Consider the following 16,225-nt stretch of genomic DNA (forward strand, 5'->3'; position numbering starts at 1 on the left):
CCACTGTGAATTATCATTTTATCTAGACTCTTTCCTTTAACAAACGGGAACAGAACAAAAGATGGGAAAGAAGTGAGGAAGTCATACACCTTAGTAGTAGCGGTTCCAAGACCTAGAAGCTACATCATCTCACTCCCAGCTCAACACACTTTCCACCTATTTGGGCAAATAATTAGGTACTTTCCAACTGTTTCATAGAAAGCTGGGTGTATTAACAATTAACACACAAAAAATGTGGTAGTAGATGGAAACATCTTATTTTGAACTGCATAATTTCTGGTACTTTCCTAGTTTAACCAACTTATTCAGAGCTGACAAAGAAGAACAGCTTTCTCAATCAACTGCAATCATCTCAAGCTTCCTGTCAATTAAGCATTTCCTAGAAAACACATGTTGAAATCTGGCAGGTTCATTTCAGCAGTACTAAAATTTCTGAAAAAGCCTAAGACCATAAAAAAAGGAAAATCAAACAGTAGTTGAGGGGAGAAAAGCTATTTGTTAAGAATATTTTTATCTGCACTTTTAGCACTTTAAATGTGCTTAAGAAAATACATAAAGGCAAAAGGCAGACTGTCGATTAGCATAAACACAATAATTGAACAAATAAACTTAGAAAAAAAAAAGATTTCATGGTGTTTTTCCTCCTTTTTGTGGGTGGGTGGGCTGGGAGTGATGTGGGAATGGAGGAGAAACCATAATCATGCCACTGTTATTAGATTTGTGTCAAAACATGAGTAAAGATAAGCTCAAGGTGATAAAAACCCAGCTAGCCATAGAAATCAAACTGTGAGAAGGGTTGAGGTGCTGTAAAAAACTTAGACTTCTGCAGGTGAAATGTCCTCTCTTTAATCTAAGATCATGTTCATGATATTTTCAACTTAAAAAAAAAACCAGAAAAAAATACTTTAAAAAATACATTATTAGACATGGCCTTAATTTTTTTTTAAAGTTGTCATCTTTCCATTTTTGGAAAGTGGCCAAACCCATTCCACTTTTACATAAAAATAAATAAACTTGTCATATAATATTTTATAGAATAAAATTTACCCACCTTCCCAAGCCTGGTGATGGTGCTTGAGAATTATTATAAGAATTCTGTGGAGAAAAGAGAATATACTTAATAAAAAACAAAAACAAAAACAAAAAACAAAAATACACTACTTATGAAGTACTAAATATATTCAAAAGCATTGGGCTAGTACTGATCTTAAGAAAGTTTACAAACTTAAGAAACCAAAACGTGTGTGTGTGTGTAAATGTGCAACAGAAGGAAGTTATTTAGATGGGAGCTGGGGTGTTCTGGAAGACTGAAAAGGAGAGACAAAGAATGAGTAACATTCAGATGGATAAAGAACAGGGGAGAAGGCAAAGAGAGGTAAGTCATACTATGTACAAAGGCTGCAGAAAAGAGAATGTATATGACCCATATAGTTTATCTACCGCAAAGGTTTAGAAAAGGAACGAGAGAACGACACAGAGAGAGAGAGAGAGATCTTGAGGGCCTTGCAGGTCAGGGTAAGAATCTTTGACTTGACTTGACCCTGCAGGGAATGATAAGCTACAAAAGGTTCCCAAGTCATAATCAGGGCAGAATTTTAGGAAGACTTATGTAGTGCTATCATGAAAAAACGTAAGAAGATATTTTAGGAAACTAAGAGAATAGTTTAAGGACGGATGGTAGTGAAAACAAAAGACCATTTAAAAAGTATAAATTAGGTTTTGTGATAAAAATAGGCTACATCTACTGAAATATTATTAAGAGTTACTGAATATGGCTACATAGGTTCTACAATCAGATAGGGGTGCAGTTTAAACATCAAACTATTTGAAAGTTCCCAAATAGTAGCTTCTCCCCTGCTCTGGTAGGGAAAACACAAGGGCACTTCTGGGGTGGAGATAGGAGACTTTATAAATTTTGTCCCCTGGGAAACAGATACTCCTCTTTTGCACACTTACCTTCAGGTGCTCTGTTAATGTCTTTGAATACTTCAGAGCAGTTTCTTTCTTCAGTTTGAATAGCCTCAGGTACAGCAAAGACTGGCATCGCAGGCTAGCCAATGGAAAAGGGCAGCTTATTTACCACCAGGACAACAGACTCTGGCCACATCTGTATAGACAACCTTTGCGTCGTGCCAGACTACATGACTGGCTCATGGAAGCAGACCATGGCATAAGGACAACAACACTAACTCTTAGGCAAAACCAAAATACGTGATCTTCTTATGGTACATATGGTACCCTAGGGAGAGGAAGGAAGGGGAAGAGACCTAGGACTAGCCTCCTATTTGTTGACATTCAAAAATCAAAACCTCACCCACAGGACACCAACATGTTATTATAACATATGGACTAAAAAAATCCCTGCGGGGGAATTGCCTGGCAGCCCAGTGGTTAGGACTCAGTGCTTTCACGGCCACGGTCTGGGTTCAATCCCTGGTCAGGAAACTAAGATCACACAGGCCACATGGCGTGGCAAAAAAAAAAAAAAAAAAAAAAAATCTCTTCAGGGCAGAATCTCTACATCAAATTACAATATAAATAATGTAAAACAGTAAAACTAGGGACTCAACTATGAATATCACAATTCTTTCTTTTTTATACATCTTTATTGGAGTATAATTGCTTCATAATAATGTGTTAGCTTCTGTCGTACAACAAAGTGAATCAGCCATATGCATACATATATTCCCCATGTCCCCTCCCTCTTGAGCCTCCCTCCTACCCTCCCTATCCCACCCCTCTAGGTCGTCACAAAGCATCGAGCTGATCTCCCTGTGCTATGCTGCTGCTTCCCACTAGCTAAATATTTTATTCGGTACTGTATATATGGCAATGCTACTCTCACTTTGCCTCAGCTTCCCCTCTCCCCCGCCCCATGTCCTCAAGTCCATTCTCTATGTCTGCCTCTTTATTCCTGCCCTGCCACTAGGCTCATCAGTACCATTTTTTTTAGATTCCATATATATGCATTAGCACACAGTGTTTGTTTTTCTCTGACTTACTTCACTCTGTATGACAGACTCTAGGTCCATCCACCTCACTACAGATAACTCAATTTCATTTATTTTTATGGCGGAGTAATATTCCATTGTATATATGTGCCACATCTTTTTTATCCATTCACCTGTCGATGGACATTTAGGTTCCTTCCATGTCCTGGCTATTGTAAATAGTGCTGCAATGAACATTGGGATACATGTCTCTTTTTGAATTATGCTTTCCTCAGTGTACATGCCCAGTGGTCGGATTGCTGGGTCATATGGTAGTACTATTTTTAGTTTTTAAAGGAACCTCCATACTGTTCTCCATAGTGGCTGTATCAATTTACATTCCCACCACCAGTGCAGGAGGGTTCCCTCTTCACCACACCCTTTCCAGCATTTACTAGATTTTTTGACAATGGTCATTCTGACCGGTGAGAGGTGATACATCATTGTAGTTTTGATTTACATTTCTCTAATAATTAGTGATGTTGAGCATCTTTTTATGTGCCTCTTGGCCATCCATCTTCTTTGGTAAAATGTCTGTTTAGGTCTTCTGCCCATTTTTTAATTGGGTTGTTTATTCTTTTAATATTGGGCTACATGAGCTGTTTGTACACTTTGGAGATTAATCCTTTGTCCGTTGTTTCATTTGCAAATATTTTCTCCCATTCTGAGGGTTGTCTTTTCGTCTTGTTTATGGTTTCCTTTGGTGTGCAAAAGCTTTTAAGTTTAATTAGGTCCCATTTGTTTATTTTTGTTTTTATTTTCATTACTATAGGAGGTGGGTCAAAAAAGATCTGTGGTTTATGTCAAAGAGTGTTTTTCCTGTAAGAGTTTTATAGTGTCTGGTCTTTCATTTAGGTCTTTAATCCATCTGGAGTTTATTTTTGTGTATGGTGTTAGGGAGTGTTCTAATTTCATCCTTTAACATGTAGCTGTCCAGTTTTCCCAGCACCACTTATTGAAGAGGCTGTCTTTTCTCCATTATACGTTCTTGCCTCCTTTGTCGTAAATTAGGTGACCATATGTGCGTCGGTTTATCTCTGGGCTTTCTATCCTGTACCATTGATCTATACTTCTGTTTTTGTGCCAGTACCATACTGTCTTGATTACTGTAGCTTTATGGTATAGTTTGAAGTCGGGGAGCCTGATTCCTCCAGCTCCGTTTTTCTTTCTCAAGACTGCTTTGGCTATTCAGGGTCTTTTGTGTTTCCATAGGAATTGTAAGATTTTTTGTTCTAATTCTGTGAAGAATGCCATTGGTAGTTTGATAGGGACTGCACTGAATCTGTAGATTGCTTTGGGTAGTATAATCATTTTCACAATATTGATTCTTCCAATCCAAGAACATGGTATATTCCTGCATCTGCTTATGTCATCTTTGATATCTTACATCAGTGTTTTATAGTTTTCTGAGTACAAGTCTTTTGCCTCCTTAGCCAGGTTTATTCCTAGGTATTTTATTCTTTTTGTTGCAATGGTAAATGGGAGTGTTTCCTTAATTTCTCTGATTTTTCGTTGTTGGTGTATAGGAATGCCAGAGATTTCTGTGCATTAATTTTGTATCCTGCAACCTTACCAAATTCACTGAATAGTTCTAGTAGTTTTCTGGTGGCATCTTTAGGATTTTCTATGTATAGTATCTGCAAACAGTGACAGTTTTACTTCGTTTCCAATTTGTATTCTTTTTATTTCTTTTTCTTCTGATTGCCGTGGCTAGAACTTCCAAAACTATATTGAATAAGAGTGGCGAGAGTGGACACCCTTGATCTTAGTGGAAATGCTTTCAGTTTTTCACCACTGAGTATGATGTTTGCTATGGGTTTGTCATATATGGCCTTTATTATGTTGAGGTAGGTTCCCTCTATGCCCACTTTCAGGAGAGTTTTTATCATAAATGGGCGTTGAATTTTGTCAAAAGCTTTTTCTGCATCTATTGAGATGATCATATGGTTTTTATTCTTCAGTTTGTTAATATGGTGTATCACATTGATTGATTTGCGTATATTGAAGAATCCTTGCATTCCTGGGATACATCCCACTTGATCATGGTGTATGATCCTTTTAATATGTTGTTGGATTCTGTTTGCTAGTATTTTGTTCAGGGTTTTTGTATCTATGTTCATCAGTGATATTGGTCTATCATTTTCTTTTCTTGTGATATCTTTTTCTGGTTTTGGTATCAGGGTGATGGTGGCTGCATAGAACGAATTTGGGAGTGTTCCTCCCTCTGCAATTTTTTGGAAGAGTTTGAGAAGGATCGACGTTAGCTCTTCTCTAAATGTTTGATACAGCTCGCCTGTGAAGCCATCTGGTCCTGGACTTTTGTTTGTTGGAAGATTTTTAATTACAGTTTCAACTTCATTACTTGTGATAGGTCTGTTTATATTTTCTAATTCTTCCTAGTTCAGTCTTGGAAAATAGTACCTTTCCAAGAATTTGTCCATTTCTTTGTGGTTGTCCATTTTTATTGGCATATAGTTGTTTGTAGTAGTCTCTTATAATCCTTTGTATTTCTGCAGTGTCAGTTGTGACTTCTTTCTCATTTCTAATTTTATTGATTTGCATCCTCTCCCTTTTTTTCTTGATGAGTCTGGCTAAGGGTTTATCAATTTTGTTTATCTTCTCAAAGAACCAACTTTTAAGTTTTGTTTATTTGTTTATTTATTTATGGGCTGCATTGGGTCTTTGTTGCTGTGTGCAGGCTTTCTTTAGTTGTGGTGAGCGGGGGCTACTCTTCATTGTGGTATGTGGGCTTCTCATCGTGGTGGCTTCTCCTGTTGCGGAGCATGGGCTCTAGGTGCGTGGGCTCTGTAGTTGTAGCTTGCAGGCTCTAGAGCATAGGCTCAGTAGTTGTGGCGCACAGGGCTTAGTTGCTCCGCAGCACATGGGATCTTCCTGGATCAGGGATCGAACCCATGTCTCCTGCATTGGCAGGTGGATTCTTAACCACCGCGCCACCAGGGAAGTCCCCAACTTTTAGTTTTACTGATCTTTGCTACTGTTTTCTTCATTTCTATTTCACTTATTTCTGCTCTGATCTTTATGATTTATTTCCTTCTACTGACTTTGGGTTTTCTTTGTTCTTCTTTCTCCAGTTGCTTTAGGTATAGAGTTAGATTGTTTATTTGAGATTTTTCTTGTTACTTGAGGTGAGACTGAATTGCTATAAACTTCCCTCTTAGAACTGCTTTTGCTGAGTCCCATAGGTTTTGGGTTGTCACGTTTTCATTGTTATTTGTTTCCATGTATTTTTTTATTTCTTATTTGATTTCTTCAGTGATCTCTTGGTTACTGAGTAGCACACTGTTTACCCTCCATGTATTTGTGTTTTTTACAGTTTTTTTTCCTGTAACTGACTTCCAATCTCATAGCATTGTGGTCAGAAAAATGCTTGATATGATTGCAATTTTCTTAAATTTTCCCAGGCTTGATTTGTGACCCAAGATGTGATCTATCCTGGAGAATGTTCCATATCCACTTGAGAAGAAAGTGTATTCTGCCACTTTAGGGTGGAATGTTCTATAAATATCAATCAAACCTATCTGGTCTATTGTGTCATTTAAAGCTTATGTTTCCTTATTTATTTTCTGTTTCCTTATTTATTTTCTGTTTGGATGAGCTGTCCATTGATGTAAGTGGGGTGTTAAAGTCCCCTACAATTATTGTGTTACTGTTGATTTCCCCTTTCATGGTTGTTAGCATTTGCCTTATGTATTGAGGTGCTCCTATGTTGGGTACATAAACATTTATAATTGTTGTATCTTCTCCTTGGATTGATCCCTTGATCATCATGTAGTGTCCTTCCTTATCTCTTGTAACAGTCTTTATTTTAAAGTCTATTTTATCTGATATGAGTATTGCTACTCCAGCTTTCTTTTGATTTCCATTTGCATGGAATATCTTTTTCCATCCCTTCACTTTGTCTGTATGTGTCCCTAGGTCTGAAGTGGGTCTCTTGTAGACAGCATACATATGGGTCTTGTTTTTGTATCCATTCAGCCAGTCTGTGTCTTTTGGTTGGAGCATTTAATCCATTTACATTCAAGGTTATTATTGATATGTATGTTCCTATTACCATTTTCTTAATTGTTTTGGGTTTGTTTTTGTGGGTCTTTTTCTTCTCTGTGTTTCCCACTTAGAAAAGTTCCTTTACCATTTGTTGTAAAGCTGGTTTGGTGGTGCTGAATTCTCTTAGCTTTTGCTTGTCTGAAAAGCTTTTGATTTCTCCGTTGAATCTGAATGAGACCCTTGGTAGGTAGAGTAATCTTGGTTGTAAGTTATTCTCTTTCATCACTTAAGTATATCCTGCCACTCCCTTCTGGCCTGCAGAGTTTCTGCTGAAAAATCAGCTGATAACCTTATGGGGATTCCTTTGTATGTTATTTTTTGCTTTTCCATTGCTGTTTTTAGTATTTTTTCTTTGAATTTAATTTTTCTTAGTTTGATTAATATGGGTCTTGGTGTGTTTCTCCTAGGGTCTATCCTGTATGGGACTCTCTGTGCTCCCTGAACTTGGGTTACTATTTCCTTTCCCATGTTAGGGAAGTTTTCCACTATAATCTCTTCAAATATTTTCTCAGACTCTTTCTATTTCTCTTCTGCTTCTGGGATCCCTATAATTCAAATGTTGGTGCATTTAGTGTTGTCCCAGAGGTCTCTGAGATTGTCTTCAATTCTTTTCATTCTTTTTTCTTTATTCTGCTCCTTGGCAGTTACTTTCACCATTCTGTCTTCCAGCTCACTTATTTGTTCTTCTGCCTCAACTATTCTGTTATTGATTCTGTATTTTTCATTTCAGTTATTGTGGTGTTCATCTCTGTTTGTTTGTTCTTTAGGTCTTCTAGATCTTTGTTGAACATTTCTTGTATTTTCTCAATCCGTGCCTCCATTCTATTTCCGAGATTCTGGATCATCTTTACCATCATTACTCTGAATTCTTTTTCAGGTAGATTGCCTATTTCCTCTTCATTTATTTGGTCTTGTAGGTTTTTACCTTGCTCCTTCATCTGTGACATATTTTTTTTGCTGTCTCTCTCTTTTTTTTTTCTTTTGATGGTTGGGATTGTTTTCCTGTCTACTGGTTGTTTGGCCTGAGGCTTCCAGCACTGGAGTTTGTATGCTGTTGGGTAGATCTGGGTCTTGGTGCTGAGATGAGGACCTTTGGGAGACCTCACTCTGATGAATATTCCCTGGGGTCTGAGGTTCTCTGTTAGTCCAGTGGTTTGGACTCGGAGCTCCCACAGTAGGAGCTTTGGCCCAATCCCCAGCTCGTGAACCAAGATCCTGCAAACCGTGCAGGGTGGCAAAAAAAGAAAAAGAAAAAGAAAAAGAAAAAAATAGCAGAGCAATAACAAAGAGTGAAAAATAAAATTAGACTAGAAAACTAACAGATATGTTAGAAAGAATATAAAAATAAAAATATAGATGAAACAACAATTGGAAAGTAAAACAGAACCACAATAGTAAAAAAGAGAAGGGGGAAAAAAAAAAGGAGAAAAGGCCTTGGCTGTGTGGGTGGGGCTTAGGCAGGGGTGGGGTTTTTAGGCTGTGGGCAGGGCCTATGTTTAGGACCCACAGGGCTGGAAAAGGCCCTGGGGGGCGGGGGTCAGGCCTAGGCCCGAGTGGGCGGGGCAAATGCCCTCCTCACCTCTCCTGCTCCTCAGGTCCTGGAAGGTCCCTCCCACTTGCCTCTCCTGTTCTCCCCCACCCTCCCTCCTACACCCCCGGGACCAACACAGCCTGGAGCGGGCCTCTGAGGGCATAGGACCTGGCCTGAGAGCTGGGCAGGCTTCCTGGGCCAACTGGGCAGGGGAAACGCTAGGTGCACTCCCCCCCTGATCCGAGCCCCCGAGGGTCCCTCCGGGCGTGGGAACCCCTCCCCCATCCCAGCCACCCCTCAGCGGCACAGTCCTGTCCTGCCTCCACTTCTGCTCTCCCCTCAGTGCCCCCACGTCCTACCCGGTCGCTTGGGGGTTCCTCCCGTCTCCTTGGGTGTCAGGGTCTCCCGCCAGCGTCTGGCAGGCGCCCTAGTTGTGGGGAGACGCTAACTCCGCGTCTTCCCATGCCGCCATCTTGACTCCTGGCTCTGAATATTACAATTCTGACGTAACATATATAAACCCAAAGCGGCTTACAAAGGCCCTGCATGATCATCACTGCCTACCTCTCCTGTTACTTTCACTTACTTCTCCCTGTCTTTTAGTTCCTTGACAGAAAGTTTCCAGTTTCTTTCCACTATCCAGCTGTGTACATGTTTCTTCTACCTAAGGATTAAGTATCCCTACATTTTACCCTTATAGTTACATAAACTTTTCCTTCAAAGTACTTAATTCATATACTTGTGTGGTTATTTGATTAATTTCCGTTTTTTCACACTAGACACTAGACTCCATGACAAATAGGACCATGTCAGTTTTTCCCAAGACTGCACTCCCAGTTGTTAAACATGTGCCAGGTAAAGTATATACCCACAACAAATAAACTATCTCTCTGGGAACAAGCAAACAAACCATATTCTTTATCCTGAGCAAGCTAGATGTTTGCTCCCTAAGGTAAGGTATATGTATATGTAAATGGAGAGAGAGGCTACCAAAAGAAGAGCCTGGATTTTTTATAGTGTCCACCTTTACTTCAATACACAACAGAAGTCTGAGAGTAATAAAAATAAACTATAGTTAAATATAAAAAAACCCCAAAAAACCAGAGCCTGAAAAAGTGACCACTTAAGACAACAGAAAGTTCTAATATCAGTCCCCCTCTACCAAGGCTTTTGCCAAGAGGGCAATGGATCAGACTCACAACAACTTAAATATTTCTGTAGGAATTCTGAGTTATTTTCTACTTTACCCATCAAGAACAGATTTATGACTGAGTTATGGAAGGAAGATTCAAGGATAACTTTCAGAAGAACATAGCACAATTCATTATGAAACTGCTTTGTCATCTAGCAGAGGCTAAAACACACAACACTTACCAAAGTACTGTGAGTCTTTTATCTGCAGCTGTAGCATCTGGTGCCAAGTAATTCTTTAGCTTCATGGTGTATCTGTGAGATAATATAAGAAACAAATGACACAAAATATAATACTTCATCTGTCTTATGACCTCTTTAGTCCTCTAAACATTAGAATCAAACCTAAATAAAGGCAAAAATACCCACTAAAGCAGAGGTCCCCAACCCCTGGGCCACGGACTGGTACTGATCTGTGGCCTGTTAGGAACTGGGCAGCACAGCAGGAGGTGAGCAGTGGGCGAGCGAGCGAAGCTTCATCTGTATTTACAGCTGCTCCCCATAATTCGCATTACCACCTGAGCTCCTCCTCCTGTCAGATCAGCAGCGGCATTAGATTCTCATAGGATCATGAACCCTACTGTGAACTACGCATATGCGGGATCTAGGTTGTGTGCTCCTTGTGAGAATCTAATGCCTAATGATCTGAGGTGGAGCTGAGGCGGTGATGCTAGCGCTGGGGAGTGGCTGGAAATACAGATTATCATTAGCAGAGAGGTTTGACTGCACAGAGACCATAATAAATCAATTGCTTGCATACTCATATCAAAACCCTATCAGTGAGTGGCAAGTGACAATTAAGCTGTATCTTACAGAGTAGACTGGACATAAGCAACACACTTTGGGTGTCACTGTCTCCCATCACCCCCAGATGGGACCATCTAGTTGCAGGAAAACAAGCTCAGGGCTCCCACTGATTCTGCATTATGATGAGTTCCATAATTATTTCATTATATATTACAATGTAATAATAATAGAAATAAAGTACACAATAAATGTAATGCGCTTGAATCATCCCAAAACCATCTCCCACCCCCGGTCTGTGGAAAAATTGTCTTCCACAAAACCAGTCCTTGGTGCCAAAAAGGTTGGAGACTGCTGCACTGAAGTGTCTAGTTCTCCTTATCCAAGGACAATAAAGGACTAAGGATCCTCTTTAGCTTTACTGTATATAATTATATTAGTCTTTTCCTAGAAGGACCAGAGAAATATTATTGCCAGTGATGTGGCAAGTCTTCCCACTTACTTGATGAGCTCCACTGTCTCTGAATACATAAGGAATGGGGATTTGGATTCCTGAGCATTTTTCTCTAATGCATTCCCACATTCAATGAAAGATACCACAGCATCAAGATAGTATACAGCTTTCTCAAACCTATCAGACTGAAGAAAGGAGAATAAAGGTAAATGAGAGCCACACTGATGTACTATGAGAACAAATGAAGATTTAAGTTAATTTGATTAAATATATAAATGTGAGAAGAATATTTACATACCAATGCATCTGCATTGTGCTTTAGCTTTTTTGCTTCTTGTAAATAATGGTCTGCTGAATAATTTCTGCAATGTAAATTTTTATTATAAGTAAAAGGGTAAATATTTTCATAATACTAGTTCACTTTAGTCTCTAATATTCCTCAGTTTTCATGTCCTCAAGTAAAGAAAATGAACTATTACTAAACATTCAATTCAGTTTTTTCTGATGAATGTTTATATTGGGTTAAGAGCATAAATCATTTTGGCCAACTTGGCAAATTTTCTACTAGGAAAACAGAAATCAAACTCCCTAGTATTAAATGCTAACTTATCCAAGTTGTTTGAAAGATTGAGAGTAAACAAAATGTGGGTATGAAAAATAACCTTTTATCAAAATGGAGGGGAAAAAAACCAACATTGCTCTTACTTATTTAAGAAAGCCCTTATTTTAAACAGTAAAGTCAGCAGCAGTAAGATTCTACTGGAAGGTACATTATTCACATTCCCCATGAGAATCATGGAGTTAATAAGTTAAAGGAGCAATACTTGGACTACTAGGTGCCTTTCAAATTAAAATCTGAATATTCTGTGAGCACAACACAATCAATTCTTCTGGTTACTGACAGAAATTAAAATGAGTTTTTTATATGCTGACTGGAATGATTTCTTGAATGCATAAAAAATCATATTTATCTCACCTGTCGTCAAAGGCAAGCTTCGTTCTCCGAGGCTTAGAAGCATCAGGAGTTGGTGTAGATGGAGGACAGTTAGAAGAGCTATTTGGAGCCTTTTCCTGACCAAAAAAATATATATAACTATGTTGAAAATTGTGAGATTAAAATTAAACTAAAAGTATTTGAGCCAGTGGTTAAAAAGCAAACAAAATTCCATTGTCTTTGGTAATTAATTTCCTTGTTATAAAATATTAAAATTTCAGAATGTAAATGTCCTTTTTATGGAATGAGCCCATTTTATATAACCAAAAATATTCTTTCTAATATCAGGGGTCTACTATGTGCCAGGCACTGACCCTGGCACTTGTAAAAACATAAGGAAGACACAAACCTATTATCAATATAGCAGTACTACTTAAGACAAAATTTACTGGTAATAACTGGTCGATGAAAACAACAATAATATCTAACATCTACTATGTGCCTACTACTTACTAGGCACTCAGTTAACCAAGTACTTAGCACAATCGTTAATCCTTCAACAACCCTATGAAATAGGTACTGCTATTAGGATAGAATAAAAAGTAGTCTCAAGGAGGCTGAGTAACTAGTCCAAGTTCAAACAGCTTTCAAGCAGTATTCCTGGAAATTGGGCTTTAAGTCCAGATCTGTCAGATTTCAAAAGCCTGGACAGGGACTTCCCTGGTGGTCCAGTGGCTAAGACTCCATGCTCCCAATGCAGGGGGCCCAGGTTTGATCCCTGGTCAGGGAACTAAGATCCCACATTCTGCAACTACTGAGCTCGAGTGCTGTGACGAAGACCCAGCACAGCCAAAAAAAGAGCCTGGACACTTTCTTAAATTTTATTCTGCCTCCTATCTACATGTCCATCCTGTCTCCTATCAACACAGACCTCTATGCAATGGCTATGACCCTGTCCTCCCAACTGCTTCCCCATCCAGCCCTATGACACAGTAATATATATTTTATTACTTCTGCTTAAAATCTATTTTAAAAAAACCATGTAACCACTTCTTTTTTCTTTTCTTGTGAAAGAGTCCTTCAGTTCCACCCATTACAGCTTCCTTCATCGGATGAATGGATAAAGAAGATGTGGCACATATATACAATGGAATATTACTCAGCCATAAAAAGAAATGAAATGGAGGTATTTGTAGTGAGGTGGATGGAGTTAGAGTCTGTCATACAGAGTGAAGTAAGTCAGAAAGAGAAAAACAAATACAGTATGCTAACACATATATATGGAATCTAAGGGAAAATAAAGGTCATGAAGAACCTAGTGGCAAGACGGGAATAAAGACACAGACCTACTAGAGAATGGACTTGAGGATATGGGGAGGGGGAGGGGTAAGATGTGACAGGGTGAGAGAGTGGCATAGACATATATACACTACCAAATGTAAAATAGATAGCTAGTGGGAAGCAGCCGCATAGCACAGGGAGATCAGCTCGGTGCTTTGTGACCACCTAGAGGGGTGGGATAGGGAGGGTGGGAGGGAGGGAGGGAGATGCAAGAGGAAAGAGATATGGGAACATATGTATATGTATAACTGATTCACTTTGTTATAAAGCAGAAACTAACACACCATTGTAAAGCAATTATACTCCAATAAAGATGTTTAAAAAAAAAAAAAAGATGTTTAAAAAAAAAAAAAAGAATGAAAATAAAAGCCCTGAGATTTGAGAAAATGCTAAGCTCTTTACGCAGTCTGCATGTTTATGAAATGGCTTCCTAAATACTGTTGCAATCTAACATTACTTGGACAGCTTTCCCTCTGTGTTTTATAAACAGATCTACAAGTGCCTAAGTTTAAGTTTATTGATGGAAAACTGAAGTTTCTGAAAATAAAAAAAAATTACCACGTGTGGTAAGAGATGCTAACTAGTCTTACTGCGGTGATTGATTTGCAATATATACATATACGTAATCATCATGTTGTACACCTGAAACTAATATAATGTTATATATCAACTATATCTCAATTTAAAAAAAACTGGAAGAACTTCTCTCAGTGAGCAATAGGACAAACTGACAAAATATCAGTCAGCATACAGAAGGTGTGAAAACATGATTAATCTAACTGAATTATATAGCTCCCTGTCCCCAATTCATGTGGAAGACACAGTCTTTTCAAACAAATATAGAACATTACAAAAATCTACCATATACTATGCTCTTTTATAAAGCAACTCTTAACAAATATCAAAAGATTGCTACACGGAGATCACTTTCCAGCCCCACTGCAACTAAGGTAGAAGTACTAACCAAAAGACAACTAGAAAATCTCTATGTTTGGAAAGTGAGTAACACGTTTAAATAACTCTTGGATCCAAGACGAAGTCAGAAAGGAAATTAAAATCACTTTTAAACTGAGTTATAAAAATATTATATACCAAATCTTGAAGATGCAGCTAAAGCAGTATTTAGAGGAAAATATATAGTCTAACTGCTTATATTAGAATATTAGAGAAAAAGGACTTAAAATTAATTTAAAAAAACTTGAGCTAGGTATCAATCTTTAAAAGTTAATAAACAGAGCAGCAAAACAAAAAGAAATTAAAAGGAAATTATAAAGCGTGTAAGTTAATGAAACAGAAAACAAAAATAAACTACAGAGAATAAAGACAAAGACAGGTTGTGTTTTTGAAAAGACAAGTAAAAGGGATAAGGCTCTAATGAGACTGATCAAGGAAAAGAGAAAGATGGCACAGAAAACTAATACTAAAAATGAAAGAGGATCATAAGTAGCAATATTATAGATATTAAAAACATAAGAGACTATAATGAACAAAATTTATGCCAACATATTTCAAAAATTTGATATCAGCAAATATCTAGAAAAACCGAAAATAAAAATTATATGTAATTTTGGTTTTTCACGTTATCTAATTTTTCTTTAGTTGATATGGGAAAAAGCATATTTTCTAAGTTAGTTATAGAATTTTCTTTAATAAACCCATATATAATTGCCTAAACTGGAACTGCCAAGACTAACATTAACAATTTTAACAACTGTTAAGTGCCACAAGATCTTGAAATCAAAGGGGTCAGGGCCAATACATTTTATATTTTGTTGATAACAACAAAATACCAAATAACTACATCTGATCCAAATGTTTCCTCATTATCCAGTAAGTTAAGCACTGGATAAAACACAAAACAAGTAAGATACAAATCCCTGCTTTCAAGAACCTGACAAACCAATAAGGAAGAGACACAGAGAGTGTTACCTATGAGCTAACAGAAGCCAAATGAGCAGGTGAGCTCACTTAATGAGTGCACTTAAAGAGAGAGAGAGAGACAGAGACAGAGAGAGAGAGAGAGAAGAGATTTAAAGAAAGAAGCACACAGGCCTGAAATCCTACAGTTCCAGGATGGGAAATGGAGAAAGAGCCAGTCAGGAGGTGGACAGAGAACTGGGACAGTGAAAGAGGCCAACAGAACAGGTTCCTCGAGGGCACTAGGACTAACTCTCGGGGGTCCAGCAGGAGAAAAAGTCTTCTGTATATCTCAATTGAGATGTTCACAATTTAAATTACCTCAAAATTTAAAAGATTTAATTACCACATTATTTATATAAGCACAACTAACTGCCTTTAACAGTCAATTTTTTTCAACTCTGAAGTCTTTGTTTATTTAAGTCACAAATAATTCAGTAAATTATATACTTAAAAATCTAGGTATTTTCTTAATTTTGTCAGGTAGTTTGCTCCTGATCAGAACACTTTAGAAAGCAATACAAATAACCTGGTAAACAAATTCAGGGTGAGAGCCTAAAGTATAGCCTTGAAAAAGCTTCTTTGATCTAATTACATACCCACAAACATTAACAGTATTCCCCTACATTATGATCATGCTCTAGAAATAATTCCAGTGGTAGCTCAGCTAAAGAAATATTTTCTTCTTCATGAAGCCAAATGGTTGCTTTATCACTTTATAAGTAGTATAACTTGCTTGTAAAAGCTAGTTCTAAAAAATCCAAAGTCCATTTAAAACCATAGGTAAGAACCCAATCAGAACAACTGGAGCTATTTATAAATTTGATCATAATCAATTGTTTTTCCATAACCAACTTTTCCAATTATGGGTTTCTGTCCTAACTAATATGCATCTGGCCAGATGACTTCATTCCATTCATGGTCTCAGATCACTGCACAGGTTTATTAACAAGATTATGACATTTTGAGAGTAAAAATGCACAGGTCTATAAAATTAAGATGTTTACAAAATTTTCAAAGCACAGTGTCACCTTGGAGAAGTCACATGGCAAGGAGAT

At 37.8% G+C, this 16,225-nt stretch overlaps 1 protein-coding gene across 5 annotated transcripts in view; it reads right to left on the reverse strand.

Annotated features, from left to right (window-relative positions):
- AFF4 (ALF transcription elongation factor 4) overlaps positions 1 to 16,225 on the reverse strand; it is a 101,869-nt gene that overhangs the window by 8,916 nt on the left and 76,728 nt on the right. For all 5 annotated transcript variants that reach the window (XM_059917063.1, XM_059917067.1, XM_059917064.1 and 2 more), the window contains 6 exons: positions 11,952 to 12,046; positions 11,274 to 11,337; positions 11,024 to 11,160; positions 9,961 to 10,032; positions 1,957 to 2,050; positions 1,052 to 1,095 (listed from right to left, as the gene is read on the reverse strand). In XM_059917063.1, coding sequence (XP_059773046.1) covers positions 1,052 to 1,095; positions 1,957 to 2,050; positions 9,961 to 10,032; positions 11,024 to 11,160; positions 11,274 to 11,337; positions 11,952 to 12,046 — 506 coding nt within the window. The remainder of the gene's footprint in view (positions 1 to 1,051; positions 1,096 to 1,956; positions 2,051 to 9,960; positions 10,033 to 11,023; positions 11,161 to 11,273; positions 11,338 to 11,951; positions 12,047 to 16,225) is intronic.

The sequence above is a fragment of the Balaenoptera ricei genome, chromosome 3 (assembly GCF_028023285.1).
Source record: "Balaenoptera ricei isolate mBalRic1 chromosome 3, mBalRic1.hap2, whole genome shotgun sequence".
NCBI classification, from domain to species: Eukaryota; Metazoa; Chordata; class Mammalia; order Artiodactyla; family Balaenopteridae; genus Balaenoptera; species Balaenoptera ricei.